Raw genomic sequence first — 26,928 nt, 5'->3', positions numbered from 1 at the left:
CTTCAGACCTTCCTAACCTGACATTTGGGTGGTATCCATTTCATCACACGCTATCTTAAGAGGGAGGCACAGGAAAGTGTGTGTGTGTGTGTGTGTGTGTGTGGGTGTGTGTGTGTGTGTGTGTGTGCAGCTTAGCACAGCACAGCACAATACCCACTCCCTAGCCAAAACACAGAGGGTGGGACACACACTGGCTCTGTGGTAAATTTTACATAAAGCACATATCACCGGGGGGGACGTGATTTTACACACTCACTTGACACGCAGGACGCTTCCCATGTACCCTCGTTTTCCTTAACTGGCACGGTGGCTCACATGAGGCAGGGTGCACCATGAGCTCATCTGCATGCAAGGTCTGCCACCCACATCAGTCTCCTCTCACTCTGCAGTCATTCATGATCTGATGTTTGCCAAGGAGAGGAGGCATGTTTAAGAGAAGAGGGTTAGGAGGCAGGAGTCATGCAAGAAAAAGTTCATCATGAGATGATGAAACAAGCTGCTGAGGACGTCTGTGTTGAAATAATTAAAATATTTAAAAAAGTTTAGATTATTCCTACTATGATATTTTACAAAGAATATTTTTTGGACTATTTTAGAAGATTTTTATTAACCCTAGCTCATCTGTCAACCTGTTGGTCACCACTTTGGTCCATGCTGATTTACATCAACTGCTGCTGCATGGTAGCAGCAATTAAATCCAAAGCATCTTCATCGCCTCCTGGTGGCTGGCTGCAGTATTGGCTTTTTTTTTTTTTAAATGCACAATTGTCCAGTATTTTGGTTTACAGTCGAAAAATAAAAGCATTATCATTAGACACAGCTCTAACATTGTATTTAGTGCTACTTAGAGAGATTAAAAAAATTATAAATGTTAAACTACCCAAACATCGGCTTGTTAGCTTTGTGATCGTTTGACAGACATAAGACAGACAGACATTACGACAGAGAGACAGTTCACTCAGCTCACTGACATACCTCATGTCACTCTTCAAACATGTCGGCCAACATGGGACAGTTTGACATTTATTCAATTTCTTGCATCAGCTGGTCAGAAGTTTAAAAAAAAAGAAGAAAAAAGAAAACTCAGTAAAACACTTGAGTACATAATGTAAACACTGCATGATGTAAAAAAACATATTCTACAACAGTGCAGACTTTGACCATGTGTACAAGCATGAAGGACAACACAAGATACCTGAAGGGAACATGGTGTGTTGATGAGGGCCATTAATTTGTCAACAGCAGAGACCCACAAACTTCTGACATCTATCATTACTGACGCTGTGTCACAAATACTCGAGTCACTGCATTCCGCACACAACCATGACATAACCCAGACTTCAAACACATTGAACTACATGTGAGATTTCAGAAGGTACTTTAAGTTGGGCCAACACGTGTGTGTTACAAAACACCTGAACTGATTCCGGCTGAAATGTTTCGTTTTAAAAAAACAGCAACAATATCTTGTTCCTGCAGTTTGTTTCTGGCCTGGGGCTCGTGTTCTCTCTCTTTGTTTACAAGAAGCTTTCTCTTACTTTCTATGGTAGAAAATATTCAGCAAAGACCAAATGATAAAGGTGGAATATAATAACGATCTTACTATAGACTGTATATAAAGATGGAAGACACTTCTCCACTTCCTTCTGCTATCCAGAGAAGAACCAAAAATATCCTGAATACAAACGCTGCCATCCTGGGACATTTGGAGAGTCTGTGCCGAAGCTTTTGGGGGATGAAGCTGCTGTGGCAAAATCATGAGTCAATCTCAGCTGTTAATCATGACATTTCACCCTTTTTTTTAGCATCATATAACTAATTAAAACCAACATAACATACTTTAGTGTGATAAGAACTATTGAAAATGACAGAAATGTATTTGAGATGTATTTTGGATTTTTAGTGTGGTCCAAGGCCTGTTCACTAACATGGAGGAAGCAAGGTTTAAGACCAATACTGCCACCAGGGGGTGGTTAAGAGATTTTTTTTTCTTCAAATGTGTTTTCATTACCAGCTTCACTAATCGGAGAGAGCATGGGAGGAAAAATCTCTTGTTTGATCGATTAGTGTTTGATCGTGACGCACTTAACCTCCGTGAAGAAATGGTAGGAATCCTTCCCTCCCTCCCTCCCCACACCAGAGTTCTTCATCCCTCCAAAGGGTAGGTTCAGATCTCTCACCAGCCAGCAGTTGGTCCAAACTAAACCCGCCTGTATCCGCTTGGCCACACGGTGAACCCTCCCCACATCTCGGGACCACACGGTGGCGGCCAGCCCGTAACGCACGCCGTTGCCCTTGGAGACAGCTTCATCCTCTGTGTCGAAGGGGCTGACGCAGGTGACAGGGCCGAAGATCTCCTCCTGCGTGACGCGAGAGCTCTCAGATATGCCCGAGATGATGGTGGCCGGCATGAAGTAGCCGGATTTGTTTTGCTTGGGCAGGTCCAGCTTGTCGACTCCCTCGCCACAGTGGACGATGCCACCTTCGCATTTCGCGAGCTCTACGAAGCCTCGAACCTGGTAATCAAGACAAAGAGTGATTTCATCTCAAGAGACATGAAACTGCCTTTTCATTCTGTCTAAAACTTCATGCAACCACCTTCTCCAGGTGCTCTTTGCTGATGAGAGCTCCGTTGTTGCTGCTGGGGTCAGAGGGCACGCCAGTCTTCCACTTCTTGGCTGCAGCCACAAATCTTTCCAGGAACTCAGGGTAGATACTCCTCTCTACGTAGATCCTACTGGTGCACAGACAGATTTCTCCCTGAAAGCAGGAGAACGATGACGGAAGATGGATCAGGACAGTGTTTCCATGCCTGTTTCATGACAAAATATGGGCTATAGTGCCACTGTGTGGATAAATAACACCACTGCAGCCTCTTCACAAACAACTATATACTGTAAATTCTTAATCTGTATAACATCCTTCAATTTCATTTAGAATAGGAAGGAGACTGAAAAACTCTTTCTATTTATGTATCACATTCAGAAGACATGTTTATAAAGAGATAAACAATATGTGATATTATTATTACAATAATAGAAAAGGTGATATTGTGTTCTTAAACTCAACTCACCTGGTTGGAGAAGCTGGAGCGAACCGTGGTCTCGATACACTTGTCCAGGTCTGCGTCAGCAAAAATAATGGCCGGGTTTTTACCCCCCAGCTCCAGTGAGAGCTTCTTACAGTAGGGGGCGCTGCGCTCTGTGATGCGCTGGGCGGTTGCTGTGGAGCCAGTGAAGGAGACCAATGGGATGTCAGGATGGCCCACGAGGGCGTCGCCTGCTCTCGGGCCATTGCCAAACACCATGTTGACGACTCCTGGAGGAACTCCTGCAGAGACAGACACACATTTATTCATCAATTATTCATTTGCTATTACTAACTTATATAGACGAAACTTATGGATATACACATTTTTATATATAGTAATGCTTTAAAGTGACATTTCATTTTGTGAAGAATCAGTTTGGCCTTTTATGCGTGAACAATTTATGTACGTGTGCAGTAATGCATGTGAGAATTCTTCTAACTTCTGTGTGTGTGAGTGGGTTGCTGTTGCATTGTGGGTGTTGGGGTCCTACCAGCCTCCTGCATCAACTTGCACATCATCCAGGCCGTCACAGAGGTCATCTCACTGGGTTTGGCCACCACCGTGTTCCCCATGGCGATCGCCGGGGCAATCTTCCACGTCAGCAGGTACAAGGGGAGGTTCCAGGGGCTTATCAGACCCGCTACACACACAAACACACCCCCACACAATTTTAAAAACACAACTATAACAAGTATCAGGTTGCAATGCAAACACAATGAGCCCTCACCCACTCCAACTGGACAGCGGATGGTGTAGTTGAGGCAGCCCATGTGGTCCATCTGGCTGCAGTCAGTGGTGTGGTGCTGCACTGACGACGCGAAGAAGCGGAAGTTGTGCGCTGATCGGGGGATGTCCACAGTCCGAGCAAACGTTACTGTTTTACCTGTAATAAAAAATAAGACAGTATTTGTTTTACACTTTACTGCAAAGAATTTGACATAAAAAGCATTATGTGTAATGTTCAGGTTATTAAGATTTTTATTGAGGTTTAGCAAGTTATGTGTGATGACTTATCATATTGACTAAACAAGTGTTTGAATACTATAAAGCACCTTGGTCTCTGGACTCAGCTTGGGCAAACTCCTCCAGATGGGATTCGATCAGGTCGGCCAGCTTGTTGAGGATCTGCGCACGCTGCTCCAGGCTGCGGGCGGACCATTCAGGGAAAGCATCTTTAGCTGCCGCCACCGCTGCCTCCACCTGAACAGGGTCATACACTGGGAGATTAGCAAGCTGTGTGACTCTGATTATTATTATTAGGATGAAAGTATTTTTACATATTAACATGTGCTCCTTGTGCCTTTTTATATGAAAAAATACATTTCCACCTTAACTCTGCAGTATACAAATGCCAGTATAAAAAAAGAGATTCAGACAGCCAGGGTTTGTGATGTCACAAACCTAAGAAACCACTCCTGTCGACTTGTGGGCGGGGCTCAGAAGTTGGAAAGGCTCCTGGGGCCTCATTTTTCTGTCTGAAACCGACCACGCTTGAGAAAAAGGTAATCGTGCCCGACCCAAACCTGACACATGTTCGATTTTTTGTGTCCGAACTCCACCTGAGCCAGAGGTATTCCAGCCACTAAACCCAACCTGTACCTGATGGATTCAAACGGATCAAGTATCTACACTCTGGCTCCTACAAAAAAGTTGAGCTGTGAGTGCAGGGGGAGAGCGGGGTGAGAGTGGGGTGAGAGTGGGAGATGGAACAGGGACAGGGACCATTTTGGCACATTCCTTGACCCCATTCACTAAATGAAGATGGTAGTTAAGTTACATTCAGGCTATGAGGGTCACTTTTCATGACAGAGCTAGTTTTAGGGGGTGTAATCATCTGCTGGAGAGGGACTTTAAAGAATGGAGTGTGTTGCACTACACAGCAGACACACCAGGGGGGGAGTGAAAGTGTGCACAGAAAATGTTTAAATGTTGCTCTCTGATGACACACCGGAAACTTTCAGCTCTTACAACCTCTTAAAAACATAAATTTAAAAAAACTCATTTTGCGTAAAGTCATACAGTATCTCACCTCCACACGCCATGACCTGTGACCTGGGTTCACAAGTACAAGTACACGCACATTCCCTCTATATGCACATACTGAGTGTGTGAGTGTGTGTGTGTGTGTGTGTGTGTGTGTTGAAAAGTTTCCTCCCAACAAACGGTCACACTTACAAAGTTGTACCACCATAAAAACGATAAGGTTTAGTGATGCGTGTGCTTACGTATGATGTGTTAAAGGTCACAGTTTCAAATGTGTCATGTCTATGGAGAAGTACAGTGATCTAATTTGGTGGTTTAGACAGAAATGTAGAAAGAGGTGCATCTGCTGCATACTGCATCTGTGTGTGTAGTTTTTTCTGAGCCTGTGCAGGTTTAATGATTTCTAGACTGTCGACTCTGCGAAGGGCAAAGGTGCTTCCCTCAGAACCTGCCTGGAATACCTGAAAGTTACACATAGCACTTTATTGCTGCACGACCTTAGCAAGGGCTGATTTTAACAACAGCTTGCATCATACAAAGCAACCATAGACAACTTAACACAATGTATGACATCATGTGCAACAAATAAGTAAGAGCTACATTTCTGTGAAAAACTGAACAAAACCTCTCAACATAAGTTTTAATTGTATGCTGCATTCTGGGCTACACTCTGCACTTGCATAAACTCATGTCACTATAAATAAAGCAGGTGCATTGTGCAGAATAAGACAAATAAATTCATGTTATCCATGTCCCACCTCCTCCCTGCCACTGTCCGGGACTTTGCAGTACACCTCCCCGGTGGACGGGTCGAAGGAGTCGATGTGGCTCCGACAGGAAACAAACTTCCCTCCGATGAAGTTCTCCAGGACCAGGTGCTGACCCGAGGCTTTCGCCATGACTGACCGCTGAAGCTCACACTTCTGACCGAGCACAAACCAACAGCACAGCACACCGCTGCAGGCACAAAGTCCAGAAGAACAGGAATGTAAAAGGAGAAGTTAACTTGGCCCCTGCACTGAACCTCCCACTTTACATTTCACAGTAACACACACTGGTGCACAGAGGTAATGATTCTCCCAGGGACAAGTACTCATCACTACAGGAAGGATAAAAAGAAGTTCCAAAGCAGCTGTAATACACTAAACTACTTTAAACTACTGACTTTGGTGGCCTGTTTCAAAATCATCTCTAGTTATGTTGGGACGTATACTTTTCATACTTATGTTAAAATGAAGCGATGACCATGGATCCAAAAGAAAACTATAAAAAATAATATGACCGTGAAATGACCTTGATGATATACAGTAAATCCAACTTGAACCCATCCTCCCAGCCCGTCGACCCAAGGCCAGGCGCCTCTCTGCTTAAAGACTCTTCCCAATCAAATGTTAAAGAATTAACTTTTAACGGCCAAAAAAATTATAACTGCTTCTAATTTCATCTGTTCATTATTATAAGCAGAAAGATGTCTGCTTTATTTCCCTGGAATTTCTCCCAAATGTTAAGAATAACATTACGTCATAAAGGTAAAGATAATTTAAAAAAAAAATCCATCCACTAAATGGAATCTGCTCCAAAAGTTAAAGAGTACTTCCCTGACCCGTACCTTATTCTTTCAGTAGTTTTAGGGTAATCCTGCTAAAAGACAAACAAATAACAAATGCATGTGTCCAGTCAGTGTGTGGAAACTGACACAAGTCTGTATGAATGGGATATACAGTATGTGGAAAATATAGATTGTGATTTATGGTATAATTTGGCAGTTTATACCTGAAGCTGTGGCAGTTCAGGCAGCTAATGTGGCAGTTGTAATGTTAGTATGAATATTAAACAGCAGTCAACAGAACCACACACAGTGAGAGGCATCAATGCAGAAACTCGTGTGTGCAAACCACCACATCATAACACTACTTCACACTTAGCTCCATTTGCATTCAGGAAATTAAGAGTTTGCTCTTTATCAGATCTGACACCTACATGAAACATTTGTAGCTGACTGTCACGTAAACGTTATCTAAGTAATGCACAACTGCAAACGCATCCTCAGTCCATTTCATAGACTAAAGATGGACGTGACAAGGTGAAGCCAGAGTGTGGGTGGGTGGCTGTAGTATGGGTCGTACATCTCCTCCACGTTAACAGATAAATTAAATAAAAAATGCATATCATTGGCTTCACTTCTGCAAAGTGGAAGGAAGTGGAGACGCGACATCCATCTTTATGTACAGTCAACATAAACATCTGTAACCGTTAATTATGTCTCTTTACCAATTGTTCTTTCTATGTGTGTTGTCCAATTAAGGAGTGTGTGTTGGGATTTATTTCTATTCACTGATATTTCATGTCTTTCTCACTCAACTAGAGACGCTCAGCTCTACATTTTTACTTTCTTCTAACTTCTGATGCGGATTTCAAAATGGAAAGACCCAGTTTGTCTTCACAAAGCACCAGACTTTAGTGGCATTTAAGATTCTCATTTTCACTGAATGTGACTTAAACCAATCACTGGGCTTTTAAAGGAATTTCACTGATGGACACACAAGGGACACTTCAACTGCTGAAATCAAAACTCAAACCACAGATTTCTGATGTCACGTTCATTTCGCATCATCTTTCATGTCCAGTTTAACATGACAACAAACACAAATACAGCTCCTTTGACCTCCCACCTCAGTTCAGCTGAGTTTCTTTGTAAGAAAAAAAAAAGCCCTTCCAACAGCATCTAGCTGCTTTTCTGAAACTCTCCTTTAGAGGAGCATTTAGTATTTATCTTCAGTTCTCATAAATCATGATCCAGAAGGAAATCAAAATGCTTCCCTTTTTTGTTCGCAAACTACTCTACGTCAGTTAGAGTAAACATTTAAATGTGTTGGTAGACCTTGTCCCTTTAGCTATGGAATTTGAAATAAAAACATTTTAATGATTAAAAAAAAATTTGTTTGCCCTCAACTCCCACATGATACACATGACACTCTTTCATTTCTAACTTTAAAATTTCTTTAGGTTGCAGTTTTGATTAGAAGAGCCTTACTGAAAAAGTTGATACTGATTCTTTAACTTTAAATACAGTGAGGGAGAAAGGTGGACTTGCTTTTTAATTACTTAAATATAGCAGAAACACAGCTGATTTATTTCCCCTTATTTCATATCTTTCAGTCAAAATTCATGACAGCTCCTTCAGGGAAACAGTGAAATGAATCACTGTGGAAGTCTCAGCGTGGTCAGATTGTCTTCCAGGGTCTGATCACATTATCGAGATTTGAGAGCAATAAAATTTAGGGGTAGCTGGCTGCGCAGCGTCACTGTGTGAAGACCTCGGGCCTCTCGGTCAGTGTCTGATCGGAGCAGTCGGGTGATGCAGCTCCTGCGCTGGATGGAGAGATGGATGGATCGATGTGATGCTCTGAGTCCACGAGTGACATAACTTTGAGGAATTGCACTTTGTCTCTGGCTGCATGCAGGCTCCAGAGCAAGGCCTGAGCAGCTCTGTGTTCACAGACAAGGCTCTTCATTCTTTGATCTGAAAAATAAAAGACACAATGAGGACACTTGAGCTAAGACGCTAGTGACATCTAGTGTCTGTTCTTGATAATACAAGATACGGTGAACAGTAGTGGTTGACAAATATTACATTTTCCTCAAGAGCCGATGCAAACACCGACATTTGAAAAGTTTTGAAAGTTTTGTGGAGTAACACAAATACAGGAATTTGTTTCGTCTATATCCAACTTTAAGTTGCTCTTTACCTCGGTGACGACCCCTGCAGCAATGGTGGAGCCCACGTATCGCAGCATGAAGCGACCCAGCTCCTTGTAGTCCTTGTACAGCTCTAATGACACCGGCCGCTGGGTCTGGACCTCCACGATGGCGTTCATACCTTTACTCAAACACCTTAACGAGAACAATTCGATTCTTGCTAAGTAACGGTCTGAATAATATGATCGGCTTTTCATATGTAAAAACTGCTGCTTTTCTCATCTTCAGAAGATTTCAATCACAATCTAACCCAGTGACAATACTACAGGAAATTACACGAAGCACAGGAACAAAGCACTTTCACAATTAGAGTTTTATCTATGATTCATTTTCCAGCTTCAATGCAACATTTGTTTTTAACTGGGGAAGAAGACACACCAACTTTCCATAAACACAGTATACATGAAGGGGGATGCTGACATATATATTCATTTACCCCCCCCCCCCCAAACACTCACTTTGGTTTCTTCTTGAGGACTTCACCGCTGCTCTTGTGTAGAACGCTGATTAGTTTCCTAATGGTGGCTGGTTCACTCACTGTCTGGTAATGCAACAACACCTAAACCGAGCAAATACATACACAGCCCCATAATTAACAAACATAGACATACATGTAGTGGTACGAGTGTCAGAGTGTGTTTGCCTGGACTCACTGGGAAGCCTTTTGTGATGGGCACCTCGATATTGAAGAGGAGGATTCGGGCTCTGAATCGAGTACAGACTCGAATCGGCTCCTTGGGATCACAGAACACACAGCCCACGCTGGAAGGAAGCACGCATCAGAACAAATAGCAGATAAATAACATCTAAACAAATTTCATAAGAGTAAGTTTACACTTGTCTGGTAAAGATGTCTTATACAATAATATTAAGTGATGTTATATAACTAGTAGCATTCATCGTAATCATGATTAAACATGAAATAAAGTTATTTTAACAATACTGTCATTTGTCATATGTCACTTGTTTACTTCATCTTGATGATGTCCATGCCGGTGACTGTCAGACTGACATGGTCTCCTGCTGCGGCCCAGTCCAGAGCCTCGTCATGCAGAGTAATACCTGTAGTGGAAGTATCACAGTTACTACAGATGTTCACAACTCACTCAGAAAGTGTGCTTGAACCGGACATGAAACATTTATCGTAGCATAGTTCAGTCTATGCTTAATATCCTGCCTAAGGAAATGCACTATAATATACTGCTTTATTTCAAACTCAGATCCATGCAGTATAAATAAACACAAGAGAATAAATGACAAAATGCAGAACACTGTTATAGAAATACACTTTATAAATCCACAGGGATGAAAACTGTTTGTCCTAGTGTTAATCACCTCAACCCAGCATAGCGTTAAAACACTATTTGTTGATTTTATAATTATAATAATAATAACTGTATTTGTATAGTGCTTATCTAAACAATCTTCAAGTGTTTTTACAGTTGTATAAAGTGTGTTGTTGTATATTCTCTTATGTTCTTTAAAGGGTAATTTTTCTTAATCACTGGAGTCACTGTTGCAAGATTTTGGTTATAGAAATGTGTTGTATAGATGCAGATGCTTTAGAAACTTTATTGGCTTCAATAAAGAAAATGCTTTGCCAGCCACATAGAGATTAAAACTGTAGTACCAAAATCAACCACAACAGCAGAAATGGCAGCAAAGACCCACGGGTGTGTGTACCTTTGACTGTGCAGGTTTCATTGGGAGGCATGGCCAGTATTCTGTCCCCAGTCTGAATACAACCTGCCTCAATCTTCCCCGTGACACAGAAGCCTGAACCCTGGTCTGAGGGAGAGAAAGCAACATCAGTTATGACTTTAATTTAAAAGAGAAAAGGGACATGATCAAAATCTTATGCAGTGTGCGTCAGTGACTTTACCTTTGAACACATCTGAGACACACAGTCTGAAGGGTTTGTCTACAGACCTCTGAGGAGCTTTGAATGCATCTGAATAAGAGAGGGAAAAAAAGAGGAAGAAAACTGTGAGAAATGGAGATGCTAGTAAATATTCTGAGAAGCCAAGTGACAGGCTGATGAATCATTTTCACTGGTACAGGATGAATAATTCTATAGTTGTCTTCCCGGTTATGAGTCCAGATGATCAGCACTTTAGCACTTAACCATAAAGTAACTGAAATCATTTTGTTTACAATTATCCACCTCACCCAGTGCCCTGGTGAGTCATTTTTGAAGAATTATACATGTGGATTGGCTGAAAGAATTGTCTGCAGCATATTTAATGCAAATAAACCTAGTTTAGGCTAAATTATACTTTTTATATTTAATTTCGCTCAATGTGACAGTTTTGTATAAAACCTCAAATTTGTACAGAATCATAAAAATCACTCTTGGGTTGCTCAAAAATGGCAGAATTTCTTTTTCATTTTCCTCGAGAAAACCAAGCGTCAAAAGGGATTAAACGCTTTGGGCAGCGTCATCCATGCCAGTGTGTATTACCAATCTGCTCCAGCAGGCTGAAACCAGAGTACCAGGAGGTGAGCTGTGAAACTGAGCTCCTGGTCGCAAGGTTTTCTCCTGATAGGCCACTGGTGGGGACGTAGAAAACATCAGACTCCTGCAAAAACAGATAAACACAAGTTTAGGAAATGTGTTTTTCTTTTTATATAGTGATACAGTTAAACACTTTAATATCATAAGATGTCAATATGTCATCTGACCTGACTCAAACTCACCTTGAATCCAGCCTGCTTGAGAAAATGGCCAAGTTTGGAGATGATTTCTTGGAAACGCTCTTGTTGCCAATTCACCTGAGGATTATACACATACAAAGGAAAGATACAGAAGGTTTCCCCTTGCTTTGTCAAGGAAATGTGTCAGCAACAAGCCAGCGCGATTAGAAAACAAAGATACAATCACACAGTTCCTTAAGTTCACATTCTCTACTTATTTATGGGTATTCAGTCATGAACCTATTCTGTGAGAAATTCATGTCTTAAGTTCTTAAATCTAGGGTTTACATTTCTACAATATTTCACTTGTGTGGCAGGTCTAACCTGGTCCATCTTGTTGACAGCAACAGCCAGCTGAGTGACACCCAGCGAACGCACCAGCAGGGCATGTTCTCTGGTCTGACCACCCGCCTCAAATCCTGCCTCAAACTCTCCTCTGCTGGCATCCACCACGAGCACGGCCACGTCCGCCTGGACACAGAGCGGACATAGGAGAAAGTTAAGACCTGCATGCATCCATTTCTGTTGAGGCAGACAGGAGCTCGTACCTGCTCACCAAAATTACAAAGAGCAAGAACAGACGATTAGGGAGAGGAAAGTGAATGAAAGGCTCAATTCTCTTATTCCAAGTCAGTGAACCATCAAACTAATTCTGAAGCTGCTTCTTCGTAGTGAAAGAGTTGCATAGCGCTGCTACATTACGTTTTTGGTTGCATTACTTAACTGAATCAAGCTTGCAAGCCGAGGGGGGATTCCTCCGCAGGAAGTGAAATGCTGTTTTATTGGGTCCAGTGATTCACCACAAGTTTTACCCAATGAAATCCTCTACTGTGTTGTGTGTTTTGTACCATTGTCTTGCTACATTATTTAAACCCAATGCATTGAATGCATTTCTCTCTAAACTGGCTGAAAAGTGTTTCTTTAGATCTCTGCTGCTTCCATCAGGAGTTTAACAGAGATTAATGAGTCATGCAAACCCAAACTATGACACCACCTCCGCCGTGCTTCAAAGGTGAGTTTGCATGTTCTGGATCATGAACAGATTTTTGTCCTTTCTATCACTTTGGTTAATGTTCATCTTGCAGCTCATCTCTTTGCAGATTTCATTCACGTCTTCAGATTCTTAATGATAATGGGATTCTTGCATCTTGTAGGGTGGCCTTTATGTTTCAAACCTTCACCCCCGACACCAATTGCTGTTATAGTCCTTGGCCGACCTGTTAGATGTCTGTTTCTCAAAAAAAAAGTTGTTTCTTTCCTTTTTAGGACTTTACAGATTGTTGTTTTGGCTATATCAATTATTTGTGCAAATTGCTCTGGTTCATTTTCTCTATTATACACAATACTTAATATTTACTGTTCATTATCCCAAATATCTCAGAAAGTCGTGTATTAAACTTTTTTTTTTTTAAACGAAATATTAATTCTAAACATGCACTCACTATCTACGCTGCGATAATATGTGGTATAATTGTTTGCTCTACTGTGATGATTGATATTTAAACTTGAAATATGTATTGGAAAGCAATATTGGAATTCAGTTCTTCTTAAATTAATGAACAAATATTTTACTGACTAATTTCAGGCTGAAAAATATTCCTCTTAACCTTCAGAGCGAATGTCTGACAGACACATTTTAATTTACTTACAATAGAAACCCCTTAGTCACTACACGAGGAGACTGATCGTGAAAACAGTCATAAGGTAAAAAGAGAAATTACATCAGCATCCCATAAAAGGAGACAGAAGCACACACCCAAGTCGCTAAAAACACCTTTTGACACCAACACCCAAAACCGCAAAATAATGCTGATGGGTTTGTCAGGCTGAGGGAGAGAATTATAATCAGCTAACTCATACAGTAAATGCAGAGGTACTAGAGGAGTGCTTTTTGTTTTTAATAATGTTTTACAGCCCAGCCCTATAGGGGAGGCATATAAAACAATAAATGCTATTTGGTTGCGTAAGATCTTTATTCAAAGGAAAGTAATTCCAGTCCTACAATATAATCCATGAACACGTATTCAAATAATGTATAAACCATATACATAAATGTGTCGTTACTGATATGATCTATAAAAGAGGATTTTACCCATGTCACTTTGCACAGGATGCTAAGAAACGTTGCACGTTTGTTTTGCACTTCCATTACATCTACATACTCCAGTATTGAGCTATGATTATCTTCATAACTTAAATCTCCTATGAGTTTTACCTCCTCCTGATCTACAGAGTCTATTCTTGTATTGGTGCAATGGTTAATTTCCCTGTGTGGTTAAAAAAAGTATTAATTTCATTTAATAATTAAAGAAGCCCGAAAGCTGCTGGACCTTTACATAGTTTACCTGTGCAGCTCCAGTGATCATGTTGGGGATAAAGTCTTTGTGTCCGGGTGCATCCATCAGAGTCACCACCTTAGAGTTCGTCTCAAACTTGGTCATGCCAACATCCATTGTCACACCTCTGGAGAAGACACACATAAATAAGATAAGTATTTGGCCACGTTAAAAAAAAACCCACATCTTTAGTGTAAACAATACCTTGGTGTGAAAGTACTGTGAATAAAACAATCTGGTGGATGGTGTACTACGTAGTGCCCAATCAGAGGATGTAGACATAAAGCTTTGGTCAATTTCTGCTCAACAGTTTCACAGCGTTAATACATTTTACTCTCCATGCATACTTTTGTATGTTGGCTTCACATTCAAATTTTAGATTAGATTAGATGAACTTTATTGATCCCAGTTGGGATATTGTTGAAAATTGTTTACCTATCCCTCTCCTCGCCAGTTTCATCCAGAACCCAAGCATAGGCGAAGGAGGCTTTCCCCGCCTTCTTCGACTCTTGCTCATACTTGTGCATGGTACGCTTGTTGACGTTGCCCAGCAGATAAAGCAGGTGGCCCATCAGCGTGCTTTTACCTGCGTCCACATGACCTGCAGAAAGGGGAATGATGTAATAAGGAGTTATCAGGATGTAAAAAGACAGATGAGAAAAAGGGGGCTTGGAGGGTGTGGAAGACAGGAAGACTGTAACAAGAATGATAAGACAGGTATGGGAAGAGAGAAAGTAAGATATGGCAAAGGGAAGCCACTGATGGGAGAAGGAAAGAGGCAGGGTTGCTCAAGTGGAGGGAGACAGACAGAAATGGGAACAAGGAACGAGGGTGAGATGGGGGAGGGAGAGGTACAACGAAAAGGTTTCACAAGCTGTGGGAAACTAGAATCATCTGCACTCCTGAAACTAGCAAGTCACTTTTCTAGTGTAACTAAGAATGAGTGAATATGATTGAGCAACTGCAGTGGTCTGTCATTTAACTCATTTCCCTTTATACACATCAGTTTATACACATCACACCAGAGGGAAATTCAAAATGATTCACTGATCAACATTAAGTTTAAATATCAGAATAATTGGCTTAATGTTTAAACAGAATCATACAAGGTTCGTTCTCCTAAAAAAGGATATTTAATATGTGTAATCTTACTGCAGGATAGATTCCAACAACTTATTCAGAGGCTGCAAGGAGCACAACTTAATAAAGAAAAAAGAGCTTCGAAAACATCTTTGTTACTATATAATATGTAACATTTAAAAAATTAGAAACTTACTTATGGTGCATAAAAACATATGCAGTAATTCCTCAATGAATTTAACTGTAAGCCAATGTCACTGTAGGGAAGTGAGTACGTTCTCATAATTGACATTTTTAAGTGGTATTTATAAGTGTTTAAGAACTTTCTTCCTACCTATAACCACCAAATTTAACAGAGGCTTGCCGCCCTGTCTCTTCTCCAGCTCGGCCTTAATGTTGATTGATTGCCTGGACTTCCCAGAAGAGCGGCCTGGCGTGGAAACCGTGGACGTTTCGTCTCCATTCGACCCTTTGGATGGGGTCCCGGGACGTTTGGAGGTGGCCTCTGTGGCAGGTGCTACAGTCACGTTTTCCGGACTACCACGGCGACGAACTGAGGCGACACCGTTCTCCCCTGTGCTGAGGAGAAAAATGACAAAAATTATAAGCGGCACTGACTATTCCTAAACAAGATATATGCATATATATGCTACTCCTGCTGTGTCAGTAATGCTGAATAACAGTTCATCCTGATTTATGGTCTTAAATGCTTCCCAATTTAAATTTGGCAACTATTTTAACAAAGGCTAAAAGATTATCAGTGTATGTAGATGAAGCCTTTTAATCATGTCTTTTTAACTGTTTTATGAAATGACTGTGTATTTGAATGTAGCAGTGTTTTAAATACCTGGGAACGTCGAAGCCCATGGTCTGCTTCTTACCAGAGACAGTCATGCGAGCAACTTTAGGAACCACTTCAGGGTCCAGTTTACTCTGAGACACATCTCTGCTTTTAGCTGAGGAGGAGGACAGGGGAACAAAAGGCACACTTGCTCACAAACAAAGTCATCAATCACTGTGGTCTCTAAAAAGAAACAAATATTGGATTTTTTTTTAATTAAAACTGACAAAAAAGTGACCATCACAGCACAATAAGGGTTTTATACGTTTGAAACCCAGGACTGAAAGGTTTCTCCATCTTTTGACACTTGCAAGTAGATTTTTCAGATTTGTAGGGACACTTAATTAGACCGGTTTTTCTGATTTTAAATCATGTGGATGTAAAATATCACTCTTCAAATTTAATTACAGTTGAGTTGATGAAGCAGAAGATTGAGCACGAGTCTCAGCTTTTTCTTATCTCTCTTTTAAATGCCACACATCTAACACTACTGCAACTGGTAACATAAAAGACATGGAAACATTATTAAACACAGAATCAGCTTATTTATCCATGCACACCACTTACTGAGGTGTTAGCACATCCAGAGAATACACATCAACACACAACTTCTAACTACTTTTCCGGTGATAGTTACCACTTACTGGCATGTAAAAGCATTTGTACATTCTTCAGTGTTTTTAGCATATGATCCAATCAGTTTCACTCTCGCATGCTGCAGCAGTGAGATTTGCTGAGGTCACTGCTTTGTCATCCCTGTCCCAATTGGCCTCCAGTCACAGTCATATCAACCTGCTACTGATTCATTTAGACTGGGTTGCACAGCTAAGCCTGCTGCACCCTGTGTGCGTCTGTGTGCATGTGTGTGTATGGCACTGTCATCCTGGCTCACGAAGGGTTAATTTCTGAAGTGGCCGTTACGTCCCGTCTACACACGTAAACAGAGCTGTGTGATACAGCGTTTTGCAAATGAATCTTCCAAGCAGGTGTTGCCTCAGCAGAGTGCAGGGTTGACAGTGAGTGTGTGCATCATCAAACACAACAGATTTTAAGAAAATTGCATATACTGGAACTATGAGGCGTACAAAGAGCCCTAAATGGTTGATATGTTGATAAGTTTAAAAACTGACATTTGTAGTAAAATGTAATTCCCATTAGTTTTCTTATGGATGGTATGAAAATAGAACAAACTCTCACACACTCCACGCCACATTTCAGTACAAAAACCTTTAAAAAAAGAAAAACACTGCTTAAAAGTCATATAACACTTGTAAAGGTTTACAAATATACAGTCGTGATGTTGAAGTTTTGGTTAAGAATGAATTTAAGGATTAGTAGAATAATAATCCCATTTTTGTGCCCCTGCAAGCTTCATGCAGTTTATTCATCGTTAAAAAAAAAATACCCTGGGGAAAATGAGAGGAAACGGAGGTATGAATCAACAGAATTATTAATGGACTTTCTCTAGCTGAGCTCTTCTCTGAATGACTGGCTCTGCAGTAAAAAAAAGTCCCTGTCATTCTGAAACACTGATACACCAGTCTGGCAGCTACCTTCACTCTGAAGAAGCTTTAGTACCATTTGAACACAGTTTATTTTCCACCAACTGATCCACATCAGTTAGAAAAGCTGGAAAACAGGGAAAAGAGATGCAAAGCTGCATCAAATATATTCTCATTATTTTCAAATAAAGGATAAATCTTCTAAAAACTGTGAGCTGCACATCATAAACTGATAGATAAATCATTTTCTGCATAGAAAGTTTAGGGCTGCTCTGTTAAAACACTGTAGTACATTTGCAAACAGCCGACATGCTCGAATTTATTTATTTTTTGGTCTCGCCTAGGGGCAGCATTAACAGTGGGACTTAACAGAGCATCAGGTAGTAAGGCTCGGAGCAGGATCTCTCTACACTGTTTAGATTGGCAGGTAAACAGTTAGCGTCCTCCCATCCAGGATTTCTCAAGTATGGTGGACCCTTGCAGTGACAGGGAGTGAGTGAGTCATCTGTACACCTTAGCCCGAGGGCCCAACTGAGCACAGAATAAGGAGTCCGCCCAGGATATGCAAATACGAACACCTCCACAACTACCCCCTCAAATACAAACAAGTGTCTTTTAATGTCTACTTCACTGTTACGACAGCATTGACTGCACATGCTCTGAGTTTGTGGGAAAACACACTTTCTTAAACCAATATCCAACACATAAACTGAACACTAATCTGTTAATTAAAAATGAGATATCTTAGATTGTGAGACTCCCCACCACTTGAGGCCGCTAAAGGCTGTGAAAGGTAAGAATTTTGTTCAGCTTAATTTAAGCCGTCAAAGTCCTCATGTGGGGGAAAAAAGGGGAAAACAATTCAATTGATTCAAGTATTGTATCTGAGCCAGAGCCAACATGTCTGTGTTAAGATAAGCCTCATGTTCAGATTAGTTTTGCATTGCTATTACAAAGAATCTTTTGGTTCAGAATAGGGACAAATGCATCAAATAAAGCTTTGACTATTTTGCAGGCCCGACTGAAGGCAAAAGGACGCCCAATCTTTGGAACAATCTCCCTGAAGATATGTCAAACTCCTTATCTTCTTTAAACCTCTCTCAAAGACACATTTTATGTGCGTACTTTTTCCTAGTTCTTATCTTGCCAACTATTTTCTCAACTTTTTGTTTTATTTTATCATGTTATTACTCTTTTCTCTTCTGTACTTTTTTTTAAACTTTTGTATCTGTGCTCTAATGCTGTATGATCTGCAAATTGCTTCGAATTGTTAGGTCGTTTTTTGTAATAATAAAAAAATATCAGTCCCCCAAATGTGTTGTTTATTTGAATCAAGATGCATTCATTATTCTCTGAAAGCTCAAAGAAAATGGTGAAAACACACAATGTTAAAGTGAAACATTTCTTCCCTGACCAACACCACATCCTTAAACAAAATGTGATGGTATCTGTCCTGTAATTTTTGCGTAATCCTCCAACTAACAACAAACCAACACCAGTGAATACATAACCTCCTTGGCAGTGCATATAATTCCAACTTTATGTTATTGTACCAAAGTCTTTCACCAGGAAGGACAAAGAAGCATCGCTTACATGTTGGAGAACTAAAACATAGTGTATTATACCACTCCATTGCATTCAAATCATGAATGAAAATGACTATAAAGGAATTGAGTGCTGGCTGAGGGAAAATCTCAAGACCATCAGACCACTGTTAGTGCCACCACTCAACTTTTTTATCTTCTCATGCTCTACAACCACCCACTCAGTCATCTTGAGTCATAGCAGCTTCTAAAGAACTCTCACCTACTGTTGTGTTTTCAGACACGCCACTATTTCAAAACACAGCTACTGTGAAATCTATAGTCACCCAACTAAAGCACACTCTTTCATAATTTGGATTCATATTGTCCAGCAAATAAATTAAACAAGTCAACCTGTTTAAGGTGACACTATGGCGAAATCACTTTGCTTGACTTTAGGATTAGTGGTGACTTTTGTGGCTTTTTATACACATGCAGAGCTTCCAAAAACCAAGATAAGTGGTATAAACCCAAAAGATGATGCCATACTCTTTAATAACCTTTAACACTTGAGCTCTCAAAAAAAGCTGTCTGCATGTAGGAAACTCAAGACAGATGTATCAAGTACTGAACTACATTTCCCATAAGGCACAGAAATCATATTACTGCAGAAATACTGTTCCCATTTACAGTAGGGCTGCAAGGTGAGTGCTACTGAGATCTCAGTTTTGACTCATACTTCTGTGTAACCTCATTCCTACGTGGCTGTGACAGCCACAAGAAAACATCAGAAAATCCCTCTAGCCTGAAGATTTCACCCTTTCAGGTTTACAGGAGGATAAAGGACAGCATCAGCTGCTTTTATTTTCTAGACAAGGCTTCAAATAGATCAAATGTTACAAAACCTAAAAATGTAATGATAAGTATTTTTTCATAAAGAGTTCTAAACCCCTGCACCAAATATGTCATCAGGGGATCGATAACATAGGTTCCAGCAGGAGCCTTTAGCAAACAAAAAAAATTCCACCAAAAGGCTTCAGAATAAGACTCAAACAACCTAGAGCTACGTATATACCTGCTCACCGCCATTTCATTCTATTCAGGTATTTCATCGTAAAGAAAAAATAACATAATAAAACAAAAAATCTACGTTTTTGCTCCCACAATTCTCTGCTTAATCTTGGCTACAAATTAACATGCTGCGAAAATTGGAACGTTCAAATGACGGTGCAAATGATTCAGAGAGTGCCCAAAATCTGAAGTAACCATCTGTTGCTGCACCCTACTTCTACATATGGGTGTTAAAGACGCAGGGGAAAGCGAATAAGGGAACAACAAAGTGATTTGGACCTAGACAGGCAAAGCAAAGCATGTCTCTTGGATCTGAACGAAAATCGAAAGAATTGCTATTCAAATAAATGCAAGAAAAGCTACAATTACTGGGCCTCTACAAAAGGACTCAGGTACTAAATCGATGTGAATCATCTCTGGAGACAATGTGCAAAATGCAACTATTTAGGTAAAGAGCTATATATCACTCTTAGCCTTTTTTCCCCTCTAAACATACGATAAGACACAAAGCAGTCATACTATAGACTCTTTACAAAAAAAAGTGTTAGTGCAAGTAGGCCTTACAAAAGACACAAAACGATTGATCTGTTGAGGCCTCTGACAAAGCTGTGAAAGTTGAGATGTGATCAGATTTTTCCTACGTAGGCGGTGTAAAAGAGACGCGGGTAGTAAGATGATTGACTGCTGTGTCTAGTCAACGTGTGTGCTTGGGGTGACATTTTATCCAAGAGTGCAGCTTCCTGCTCAAACCCACATACTGGCTCGCCTAAAGAGAAAAGGGACAAAAATGTTTATGGACAAAACCATTAGTTAATAAGAGTATGTAATCTAGATTTTCCCCGATGCCAAATCAAAAAATACTCCAGATCATATCTTCATTCTGAAAACAGACCACAGCATCCCTAATCCATCTAATTATTTCCAAATATCATGATGCTCCCAGCACTGCACAGAAACCTGTTTGACTTCTAATATTTGACTTGTCATTATTACTACAGTCTTCCCTTTGTTATCTATCATTTCCCTCAGGCTCCCCACACTATGTTTGACAACCTGAGGGTCCACGTCACTCACCTTTTTACACATGAATTAGGTTCACACACATCTGACTCAAACCTCTTCACTCAAAGTGTTCTCCGCACAAGTGTAATTCCTCTATTCTTCTTGTCCTGCCGTGTAACTACAGTACAGACCAGCGTCCTTGCGACTACAGTTTTTAGGATTAACTAGACCATAAACAGTATAATGGTCTCTCTCTCTCTCTATATATATATAAATAAATAAATTCAATTATTTAGGGGCTAGATTCTACATTCAAACCAATACTAATGACTCAACCCACAAATATGAGATGAGTTCAGAAACTCTGGCCTCACCTAAAAAGTGCAAACACTGCACCAGATACATAATGCAGGTTTTTGATCTTAAACATGCCCTAAACTCAACATAGATATTCTGTGCATGACTTTACCATGTCAGGAAGAGAGTGCTAATTTGACTGTAGAATCCATTAAACACAAAAACTATACACTTTCACACTCTTGACACACAACCGGGGGGGCAGACAGCACATAAATTCAGTCATCTTTATTTCAAAATTAACAAATTAACTTCTGGCAGCAAGTGATGACAAACCCAGTGTAAATCAAACCCATATGTACATTTTAATATTAGTTAAGCTTTTAAGAGCAAAATAAAATTACAGCTGCTCTGAAGGCATTTATTTTGACTCATTCTGTACACTCTTTATTCAGAGCTTGAATTCATATTCAACTCATTTTGTCTATGTCAAACAATAAAAACATGTCTGTATGCAAGTGCATTTGTGTGTGTGTGTGTGTGTGTGTGTGTGTGTGTGTGTGTGTGTGTGTGTGTATGTGTGTGTTCTCACTCTCTCATGGGAAAATCTCCAGGTGTCCTCTAAACCAAAAAGTCAACCCCATGATCTCAAACACATGCAGCACTAAACCAGTACAATGGTTAACTGATCCATATTCCAATCGCTGCAGTGCACCTGCAAACAAAAATCAACCTCTTTTTCTCTTTTGAGGGTTCATGCAGCTCAGAGCGAGAAAAAAAAACAAGAGGGCCTAAGAAAAAAAGATAAATTTCCTTTCATTTCTGCAGGTTAAGATTAAACTAGTTTACTATCATACAAACATGTAAAAGCCTATGGTCATTTAGGCATAGAAAAATAAGACTCAATGTTTAAAATGTAAAAAAAGAAGAAAAAAAAGGTTAACAACAGTAAATGAGGAAAATACTTTCTAAAAGTTGTTAAAACACTTTAAAAAATATTAGCTGCAATAAATTTTAAGCTGCCAAACTGGTTCGGAGGAGCTCAATTTTTGACCATGACATTGTTGTTCTGTATGTAGTAGAATGATACGATTTGTAACTGTGCCTCTATAAAAAAAAATGCATACATTCTATAATAATACAGTTTCTAGCAGTTCTCTTTTGTGTCATACTGTTGACCACATGACTGATTGTGGAACACTGATGACCCTGAGGTTTAGTTCTGTTCAAGAGTAAAGGCTGCCAGTTTCTCATCTCGAGTGCATCAGTTAACACCAACCACCGATGCATCTCAGTTGGGTGTTTTCATTTCTTCTCGTCTACCTGGTGAAAGCTTTTTGTTGATTGGCACGGACGATGTCGTCAGGAGACAGTGTGTCGAAGCGGAACGGTACAACTGGTGAAAGTGGACTGAGCTGCTCTTTGGATTTTTCCTGCGGTTTACAGAGGAAGGCTAGGTAACCACTTCCTGTCCGATGACATCTTCTTTTTCCATTCCTCCTCCTCCAATGTTGTCTGCGGCTCTGAGTTGACAATGTGATGGCAAATACTGAAGGTGTTGCAAAAACAGACGAGTCTAAACCCAAGGCAACTGGAGATGATGAGGACGGTGAAGGGAGATTGGTGTTGAAGTGACAAGGACCATGTGATTGAGCCATGAGTGTGCTTAAATCAATGGACTCTCCCGGTTTATGCGGCCTGGAGTTCTGGTGGTATGGTTTGTGGTCGAGCGTATACTTGACACCACCTTCTAAAGTACTTTCTGGCAACATATCCGCCCTCTCTGGTTTTGCTGGTGAAAGGAGCGAGGTGAGAGAGTACTGTGACCCATATGAGGTGGTTGAGGTTTTGTCTTGGTGTTCAGATGCCAAACATGACAAAGAGAGCAGCTCGGAGAGGCCAGGTGGTTGTTTCAGTGCATTTGCAGGAGATTCAGTGCTGATGGGTTGAGGGAGGGCTGAGGAACTGTTAGTTTGATGCGGCAAGGCTAGCTGCGACAGTGAAACTGTCCCACCCAGGAATGTAGAAGTAATGCTGGTTGGTTTAGGAAAGGTAAGTGTGTCTGCAGGGAGTTCAGTGCTCTTAGATTGACTGTGAATGTGTGTACTTCTGTTTTGGTGCTGAGAAGCTAGCTCAGACAGTGACGTACCCGAACAGTTTCCAGAAACAATACTACTGTGCGGAGTAGGGAAAGAGTCACCGATTCTTGGGCTGTGGTTTGAGTGCTCTTGGATTAAATCAGCCAATGATGGGCTCCCCTTACTATCAGTCATTGTGACTTTACCTCCAGTCCCTGATGCCCCTAAGAGCTGATTGCTCTGGAGGACAGAACTGAGACTCCCAAACCCAGGAGGAGCAGCCAGAGAAGAGCTGGAAGTTGTTAGTTTAGGGTTGTTTAGTGACAGACTACTAAGTGAAACTGAAAGGAGCGAAGGAGCTGAGCTGTGAGACGCTGTATTTAAAGACGCCAAAGTTCCCAATGAAAGACCACTGGGATTTAACATGGTGGACGGGGGTGAATTAGGTCCCATGCTGAGAGCACTTAATGAGGGGACACCCAATCGCTTTGTGTCAACTACTGCTGTTCCCTTACTCTTCTGCCCATGCTCAGACATGAGCTGTGCCAGACTGCTAACGCCTAAAGCAACCTTTTGATGGGTGACATTTTGATTTTCAGAGCTGCTAAATACTAGGTCAGGTTTATGTTGAGATAAGAGACCATGCAAGTTTGGTAAACTTGGTGTTGTACATTTGCACCCATCAGACTGAGATTTATGTTCCTCGGATTTAATGTCAGTGTGAAAAGCAGACAAGAAGGCTCCTTACCTTACAAAAGCCAATTGCAGGTGTCGTAGAGGAGAGATAGGAGGCCAAATGAATCATATTGTAAAAGTGAGAGGGGAAAAAAACAAAAAGAAGGCACTCTGTTAAACATTTGTATTTGCGTGATTCATCATCCCACACAATTGTGAGTAAAGAACAGTGTCTGCACAACTTTAAATGTTTTTTGTTCAAGTATCTTCTAAAGAACCTACCGATAATTAGTCAAAATATCATGATAAAGTAGTACATTTGATCAGACTATCTCATCAGTGATTATGCAACAGTCAAGTTCTTGTTTCTCTCTTTTATTTTAAAATCTATAATTCCTGCTTTGTGCGAAATACTTCATTCATTCCTCACAATAACAGTTTCTCTTAACTTGTAGTCAGAGCTCTATAGTTTTACTAACCCATTTCTTAATTATATTTTATAATTTGTATCAATACAAGCATCGTGTGTAATCAAAAATGAAGAACATGGGATATTCAAAAACATTAAACATGAAATGTTTATATATTTCTACTGAAATGCTATTAATGATTTAATGCTGAATAGATGATAGGTTAAGTACCAGTATGTCTGAATGAAATTAGTTGTTTAGGTATTATTCTGTCACAGTAAATGAGATTGATCAGTATGCACATGGCAAGATACATTTATTATGATCTAACCACCTATGAAATATCTCAATTACTTTTTAAGATTGGATAAAAAGGTCTGTTGATCCTGTGCTGAGTTTGGAAACTATCTGACCAATATTGATTAAATATATAATTAAATGAATAATGTAAAACTATTGTAGACCAGTCAAGGACAACAACTCTGGACCAATAAACTCCAGGTGTACCTTTCTCAGCCACGGCCTCTTGTTTGGTTCTTTGTGGAAGTGGAGGTTTCTCCTGGCCAACTCTTGCTACCACATCCATCTCATCATTACTTCTTTGAACTGGGGCTGTTTTAGCATCTTCAGACAGGATTGCATCCAGGGCCTTCTGTGGGTCGAATCCATGTTTTATGGCGGCCTGGCTCAGGACTGAATCTGGTACTGCCTCTCCCAGCACTGTCCGCATATGGTCCAGACACGAATATAACTTGGCTGCAAAGTACGATGCACAGGTCAGTCACACACTAAATGTTTGTGATCAAGAAATGCATTACAGGGTAAACAAACATTGTTAAATTATCAAACCAAGAACATTACCTTGATCAAGAGGGTCAAGGCTGTGGCTGACAGTAGGGGAGATATGAACGTCTTCATCTTCTTCCTCTTCTAGAGTCTCCTCCTTTGGTGCTTGCCTCTCTTGGCGTGAATAGATGAACTGATTTGCTGAATAAACCAATAACATACTTACTTATTTGACAAACTATTGGATGTGAAGCCTGATTAACACAGTCAGATGCAAGATTGCATTCATTTCATTAATAAGTATTGTAGTTGAATAATCTTGGTTGTTATTCAGTAACAAATACACTTTTTTTTTTGTATTCTTGTATTGCAGTTTTCAATTATGAGTGTTTCCTTTTACTGGCATTCATACTTGATACCAACCTGTTGCTGGTGATATGCAGCAGTAGTCATCATCCACAGACTGTCCGTACATATCATCATCTTCAAAGTCTAGAAAAAAATAAATGAGCCTGAGCATCAGATGTGTTTCTTCTCCTGTGTCTGACACAAACATTCACGTGTACAAATGTATTTGTGGTAAAGAGAAAGACTCCTTTGTGCCAGCTGTCCCTTTGCCTTGTCAGCAGTTAACACAACAAGCAGTAAAGGGGAAGCTAAGTGATTATCTCTAATCAATAATGTACAAAACATGAGGATTAATACCTTAATAAAAAGTACGTGTCTATATATAATATCTTACAATGAATCCGAACCTACCACAGGACTGGGACGTTATCTAAGTTAGCTCTCGTTTACTTTAGTAAACAAATGCATTAGCTATGATAATAACTAGCTTGTGTGCTAGCTTGAGTGTTAACATAATAGCGTTAGCCTTTGAGCTTGGATATTTCACTGTATAATAGCATAACATTGTACATTATCCCGCGCCAGGTGCCAGAAGTGACACGACAGCAACATTATATGCCAAGATAAACTAGCTAGCATTAGCTGCTAAGGCTACAATCAACGGCAGAGTGATGTAGCTTAGCGGCTAACGGCTTTAGCACTTGGAGGCCTAGCCGTGGCGCTCAGCTCGTCGCTACCAGCTCATCTACCTTCATCGTAGTTGTAACCTCGGACATTTCTGTGCCGAGACATGTTGCCTATGTGTCCTCTCTGGGCTCCAGTGACAGTGTCGGGCTCACAGACGGCGGTGACATGTGTCTCACTGCCCGGCTGCCATAGTTGCTGCTGCCGTTGCTGCTGAGTGTTTGGTTGACGGCAGCAGATAGGAAAGGGTTAAACTCTGCAGCCTCGCACGTGAATGCAATAAATCAGAAAAATATTTTTAAGTAATGAATTCGTGATTTGTGTACTTTAGCTTGGTGGTCATTGAAATTATTTATAACATTTTCCAAAACTTGCTTGAGTTTTTTTTTATTAGCTGACGTCACTTCCTGTTGCAGCTTTAAATCCATTTCTATTGAATTAAGTTTGTATATTTTTGATAAATGTGTGTTTCTCTTGGGTTAAATACTTTTGAGTTATTTGTGCCACACGTGATCAGACAGATGACCAACTTCCTTCGCTAGGATCGTATTATTGTGGAGATGTCTGGTGGTTGAGGATGGAGGTCCATCTTGTCCACAGCCAGTTACTCTCGAACAAACCTGGGGACTCTACGCTGTATCAACTGACTCCTGTGTTTGCATTTTGCATGTTCATCTTAATAATTTTAGATGAAAATATTAAGTGTAATTGATGATTTATCAGGGCAGTGGCAGAAGGTGAGTAAGTTCTATCTGCATTATATACACA

General features: G+C 40.4%; 2 protein-coding genes across 3 annotated transcripts; both read right to left on the bottom strand.

The window, feature by feature from the left end:
* Positions 1 to 972: 972 nt before the first annotated feature.
* Positions 973 to 7,660, bottom strand: aldh8a1 (aldehyde dehydrogenase 8 family, member A1). The gene is made up of 7 exons (XM_020091758.2): positions 5,833 to 7,660; positions 4,144 to 4,291; positions 3,819 to 3,974; positions 3,582 to 3,731; positions 3,074 to 3,330; positions 2,599 to 2,760; positions 973 to 2,516 (listed from the first exon to the last, which is right to left on the bottom strand). Exons 1-7 carry the CDS (start codon positions 5,971 to 5,973, stop codon positions 2,064 to 2,066), a joined length of 1,467 nt encoding a protein of 488 aa, XP_019947317.2. The 5' UTR covers positions 5,974 to 7,660; the 3' UTR covers positions 973 to 2,063.
* Positions 7,660 to 26,474, bottom strand: hbs1l (HBS1-like translational GTPase). Of its 2 annotated transcripts, XM_020091756.2 has the most exons (18): positions 26,226 to 26,474; positions 25,552 to 25,620; positions 25,204 to 25,329; positions 24,850 to 25,098; positions 15,791 to 15,899; positions 15,278 to 15,522; positions 14,299 to 14,464; positions 13,873 to 13,990; positions 11,852 to 11,998; positions 11,531 to 11,605; positions 11,295 to 11,412; positions 10,716 to 10,784; positions 10,517 to 10,621; positions 9,805 to 9,895; positions 9,487 to 9,595; positions 9,292 to 9,392; positions 8,824 to 8,968; positions 7,660 to 8,597 (listed from the first exon to the last, which is right to left on the bottom strand). In XM_020091756.2, the coding sequence occupies exons 1-18, from the start codon at positions 26,266 to 26,268 to the stop codon at positions 8,586 to 8,588; spliced, it is 2,097 nt and encodes a 698-aa protein (XP_019947315.1). In that variant the 5' UTR covers positions 26,269 to 26,474; the 3' UTR covers positions 7,660 to 8,585. The 2 variants fall into 2 exon arrangements, with proteins under 2 accessions (XP_019947315.1, XP_019947316.2); XM_020091757.2 differs by lacking the exons at positions 7,660 to 8,597; positions 8,824 to 8,968; positions 9,292 to 9,392; ... (9 more) ...; positions 15,278 to 15,522; positions 15,791 to 15,899 and adding an exon at positions 21,453 to 24,000 and having other exon boundaries at positions 26,226 to 26,407.
* Positions 26,475 to 26,928: the final 454 nt, after the last annotated feature.

The sequence above is a fragment of the Paralichthys olivaceus genome, chromosome 19 (genome assembly GCF_024713975.1).
Source record: "Paralichthys olivaceus isolate ysfri-2021 chromosome 19, ASM2471397v2, whole genome shotgun sequence".
In the NCBI taxonomy this organism is placed as follows: Eukaryota; Metazoa; Chordata; class Actinopteri; order Pleuronectiformes; family Paralichthyidae; genus Paralichthys; species Paralichthys olivaceus.
The sequence above is the reverse complement of the archived record's forward strand: the minus strand, read 5'-3'. Positions and strand labels throughout refer to the sequence as shown.

What these genes read in the sequence shown, in the direction of transcription:
- hbs1l (XM_020091756.2), bottom strand. Translation starts at nt 26,268, where the DNA reads ATGTCTCGGCACAGAAATGTCCGAGGTTACAACTACGATGAAG. An exon ending in TGTCTCAGATGTGTTCAAAG is followed by an intron (nt 10,622 to 10,715) that starts GTAAAGTCACTG and finishes TCTCTCCCTCAG; the next exon opens with ACCAGGGTTCAGGCTTCTGT. An exon ending in ATGGACATCATCAAGATGAA is followed by an intron (nt 9,596 to 9,804) that starts GTAAACAAGTGA and finishes GCTTCCTTCCAG; the next exon opens with CGTGGGCTGTGTGTTCTGTG.
- aldh8a1 (XM_020091758.2), bottom strand. Translation starts at nt 5,973, where the DNA reads ATGGCGAAAGCCTCGGGTCAGCACCTGGTCCTGGAGAACTTCATCGGA. An exon ending in CCGCTGTCCAGTTGGAGTGG is followed by an intron (nt 3,732 to 3,818) that starts GTGAGGGCTCAT and finishes TTGTGTGTGTAG; the next exon opens with CGGGTCTGATAAGCCCCTGG. An exon ending in GCTCCAGCTTCTCCAACCAG is followed by an intron (nt 2,761 to 3,073) that starts GTGAGTTGAGTT and finishes TCCTGCTTTCAG; the next exon opens with GGAGAAATCTGTCTGTGCAC.